Here is a 4,319-nt window from a genome sequence, read left to right on the forward strand (position 1 = left end):
GAATACAAGGATATTTTTGGACTGTAGATTTTTAAAAGTGATTGGAACTCAATTTGGTGTAGGGGCGTTCGATCTCTGAAACTCGATCCGGTGTAGGGGCGTTGTTAAGCGTTTCCTGGAACTCGATCTGGTGTAGAGACGGTGTTAAGCGATTCCAAAACTCCATCTGGTGTAGGGGCGTTGCTAAGCGATGCTTGGATTTCCGAGAACGATTCCAAAAACTCGATCTGGTGTAGAGACGTTGTTAGGAGCGTTTCCTGGAACTAGATCTGGTGTAAGGAAGTTGCTAAGCGATGTTCCAATCTGGTGTAAGGACGTTGTTAGAAGGTTTTTGAAACTCAACTTGGTGTAAGGAAGTTGCTAAGCGATTTGGATTTTTAGACTTTGCTGTAGATTTCTGAGAACGATTCCTGGAACTCAATCTGGTGTAGGGACGTTGCTAAGCGATTCCTGGATTTCCGAGAGCGATTCCAAAAACTCAATTTGGTGTAAGGGCGTTGTTAAGAACGATTTTTAAAACTCAATCTGGTGTAGGGACGTTGTTAAGAGCGATTCCTAGATTTTGATTTCTCATGTGAAATTGAGAGCGATCTCTGGATTTTGTGTTGGTGTAAGGAAGTCAACGATTCTATTTTTATTTCTCGGTAGCAGAAGATCTGCCGAGGTCCGAACAGCGCTCCATGCATGCATCGTATTTTGTGGGAAGGAGATCTGCAACGTGATGCACTCCACATCAACATTTTTCCGAATGGTTAGTTTCACGCGGGGGAAATGGTCAAACGGCAGGAGCGGAACGATCACACCAGAGGCTGCTTGCTTCCGGTGGTGTGGTGGTGTGCTTTCTCGGAGTACGCATGTTGTTCACCGTCAGCTGACGCAATAGAAGAATGATTAAGTAAGCAGGGTTGTCACTTATATCTGCTGAAAGTCCCTTTGAAACCTCATCTTTTTCCTAGTGTACACCGATTTCCCTTTTTTCAATGGCTTCTGTTATTAGTGAGCTTGAAGAAATAGCAACAACAGTTAATGAGGCAGAACCTGTTGATGAGAAAGAAGTAGATGAAAAAGAGGTTGGCGAGAATATCTTTAGCGACACCAGACCGGTGAAAACTAGACTTTGGGAGATACGTAATTCTTACAAGTATCTAATGATTGTCTATATATCCGCTATTGGTATTGGTATAGATTCCCTTCTTTTCAGTTTATTATTGGGTATGGAATCTTTCAGAAAAGCCTATGGTTACTACGATGAAGCCACAAGCGGATGGGTCATCAGAGCAAAATACCAGTCTGGTTGGAATGGTGGTTCTTTTGGCTGTCAGGTTTTGGGTGCCTTCTTTGCAGGTTGGTACAATGATAAGTTTGGAAGAAAAAGTTCTTTGGCTATTTCTTGCATTATAACTATTATTGGTAACACTGTTGCTATAACCGCTCCGGTCGGTCACCCTATCAATTTGGTCATGGCAAAATGTGTTATCGGAATTGGTATCGGTATTCTTGTTTCAACTTGTCCAGTTTACTTGTCCGAATTGATGTCGCCAACCTTGAGAGGTATTGGTTCCATGGGAATCAACTTCTCCATTTGCTTTGGTCAGTGGATTGGATCGCTAATTTATTTCGGCTGTTCGAAGAATTATACGGGCATTGACGATTCAACAGGCTACAAAATTGCCTTTGGAATTCAATATTTGTTAGTTGGAGGATATCTCCTTTTGTTCTGGTTTATGCCGGAATCCCCATCATATTTGATTCACCGCGGTAAGTTGGAAGAGGCAAAAGCCGCCATTAAGAAGCTCTATCACAACAAGAATAATACTGAATACGACATTGACTCACATTACGAGATTCTCATTAAGGAAGTTGAAGAAGAAAAATGAATGCTGAAAGTGAGAAAGAAGTTTCGTATGCCGAACTCTTCAAGGCTACAAACCTAAAGAGGGTTGTACTATCTATCTTTGCTCTTACGGGACAGCTTTGGGTTGGTGTCAGTTTCGTTTTAACCTACATTTCATATTTCTTTGAACTTGCTGGAGTTTCAAGCAGCATTGAGAAGACGGTTGGTATGTTCACTCTTTGCGTCGGTGGTAACCTTGTTTCTTACTTTGTCATTGAAAGAGTTGATAGAAGAGTCCTCTACATTGGTGGTGTTGCCCTTTGTACGATCATGAATTTACTCATTGCATGCGTGTCATATGGAAGCTCGCAAGCTGCTGCCTATACCACCGTTGTGTTTGTCTTTCTATGGGCTTTTATCTACGAAGCCACTGTTGGTCCATTGACATATGCTTTGATCACGGAGCTTCCACAGGGAAGAATGCGTGCCAAATCGGTGGCAATTACTTCTAATGTCAACAGTCTCTGTAGTTTTGGTCTTGGTTATCTCATCCCATATTTGTTCAATCCCGATGAAGTTAACATGGGGCTAGGATCATGTTTGTTTGGACAGGTACCGGTGTGGTTTTGTTCGTTGTGATGCTCTTCTTCTTACCAGAAACTAGAGGAAGAACTGCTAACGAGATTGAGCAGTTGTTCGTGAACAAAGTGGGTGCTTTGAAATTCAAGAGGGCTAAGTTTGATGAAGATGATAAATTAATTATGTCATCAGTGGGGAAAGAGGTCAGTCAGGCATAGCTTGTTTGGTGTGTCCCCGTCCGCCTTTTGTATCCTTACTTTATTGAATAATAGAAATGAAAGCTATAAATACGTGCTCGTAAATGTTGGCCTGTTCATCCAGTAGAAGTAATCGTCAATATTACTCGTATTTGATGTTGTTGTGGTGTAAGGAAGTGATAAACTATTCCTGAATTGGGGGTGTAAGGACGTTGGCGAGAACGACCTCTGAATTTGGTGTAAGGACGTTGTTGAACGATTTTGGATAGAGCGATTTGAATTGTGATCTGGTGTAAGGACGTTGCCAAGAGCATTCTCTGGAATTCGATTTGGTGTAAGGAAGTTGCTAAAAGCGATTCCTGGATTTTGATTTTTCATGGGATATTGAGGGACGTCTCCTAGAATTCTTAGAGCGATTCCTAAAACTCAATCTGGTGTAAGGACGTTGTTCAAGGCGATTCTATTTTATTCTCGGTAGCACAAGATTTGCCGAGATCCGATTTTCTAACTGGAACTTAAAGATAGGTACATTAATGTGCAGATCCTCTCGTAAGCTATTAGTTCTATCCTACCTAGAGCATCTTACCTCAGTGTCTTTATTCTTAACTTTCTCTTTGCAAAGTCAAGAGTTATCGAGGCTCGATATTAAATAATACTAAGATATATTTGAAAGTAGATATTGAGGGAAACAAAGTGAAGCATAGGAAGTGGTAGTGATTTAAGATGAACGCTGAGGATTTGAAGGTGATAGGAGTAGTAGAAGATGAGATACGATTGAATTGGTGGTGTGGGGTAAAACAAAGAAGCTGACATGGGATGGCAGGTAATGAACACATGGTGTAAGGATGTGCACGAAGTAGCTTTACAGATGGAGTTTACGCATTTGAAGTGAGTTGGAAGCCAGATGGGACGCGTGCGGCTATATTGCGGAAGTGGTGGTGGACTAATTAGGTTAACTGACTGAGGGAACTGACTCTACGCTACATGCTACGCTACAGGCTACTCTACTCTACGCTACATGCTACGCTACAGGCTACTCTACTCTACGCTACATGCTACGCTACAGGCTACAGGCTACATGCTACTCTACGCTACAGGCTACGCTACATACTCTACGCTACATGCGCTACGCTGCATCTTCTGGGGAGGGACAACGACAGACTGGAAAGCTCAAGAGAACGAGCGGACTTGGAGATGGAAGAAAAAAGTGATGGGGAGAGAGGAAACTCGAGTGGATTAAAGCCTGTGAGAGGACGAAAAGTGATAGGCGGATGGGAGAAGGAAGTGGGAACTCGAGTAAATTAAACACTAGAGAGGAGGAAAAGTGATAGGTGGACGGAAGAAAGTTTTTGCGACGGATTGACGCGAGTTGGGAGATGGAGAGGGAGGGAAGGGGATGTCGGAATAGAGATGGACGACTACACGAAGAATACAGAGAATACGAGTAGTTCACTTCCCTCACGCACGCACGCACACACACCCGTCCCACACACACGCACGTCGAATCTCAGAAGGGAATCGACTGAAGTGGATGGAAGTGCAAACGGAGCTTGGGGAGGGAGATGGAGACTACACAGAATACACGTAGGTGGTGTAATAGAAGACGAAGGAATTGATGTTAGGAGATTGATGCTGGCACAAAGGCTACAAGACTACACGAAGACTACACGTAAGCTTAGTTCACTGACGCACGCTCGCACGCCCGTCGA

The 4,319-nt window shown here is 43.2% G+C and overlaps 2 protein-coding genes across 2 annotated transcripts; both read left to right on the plus strand.

Moving 5' to 3' along the window:
* Positions 1–980: 980 nt before the first annotated feature.
* On the plus strand, positions 981–1,877 carry FOA43_002641 (uncharacterized protein; the record flags this gene model as incomplete). The annotated part of the gene is made up of 1 exon (XM_038922927.1): positions 981–1,877. The coding sequence occupies one exon, from the start codon at positions 981–983 to the stop codon at positions 1,875–1,877; it is 897 nt and encodes a 298-aa protein (XP_038778855.1).
* A 185-nt stretch (positions 1,878–2,062) lies between these two features.
* On the plus strand, positions 2,063–3,817 carry FOA43_002642 (uncharacterized protein; the record flags this gene model as incomplete). The annotated part of the gene is given in 3 exon segments (XM_038922928.1): positions 2,063–2,432; positions 2,447–2,616; positions 3,609–3,817. Coding segments are annotated over 3 exon segments (749 nt in total), but the record flags the coding sequence as incomplete, so codon positions are not given.
* Between the last annotated feature and the right edge of the window lie 502 nt (positions 3,818–4,319).

The sequence above is a fragment of the Brettanomyces nanus genome, chromosome 2 (genome assembly GCF_011074865.1).
Source record: "Brettanomyces nanus chromosome 2, complete sequence".
Classification (NCBI taxonomy): domain Eukaryota; kingdom Fungi; phylum Ascomycota; class Pichiomycetes; order Pichiales; family Pichiaceae; genus Brettanomyces; species Brettanomyces nanus.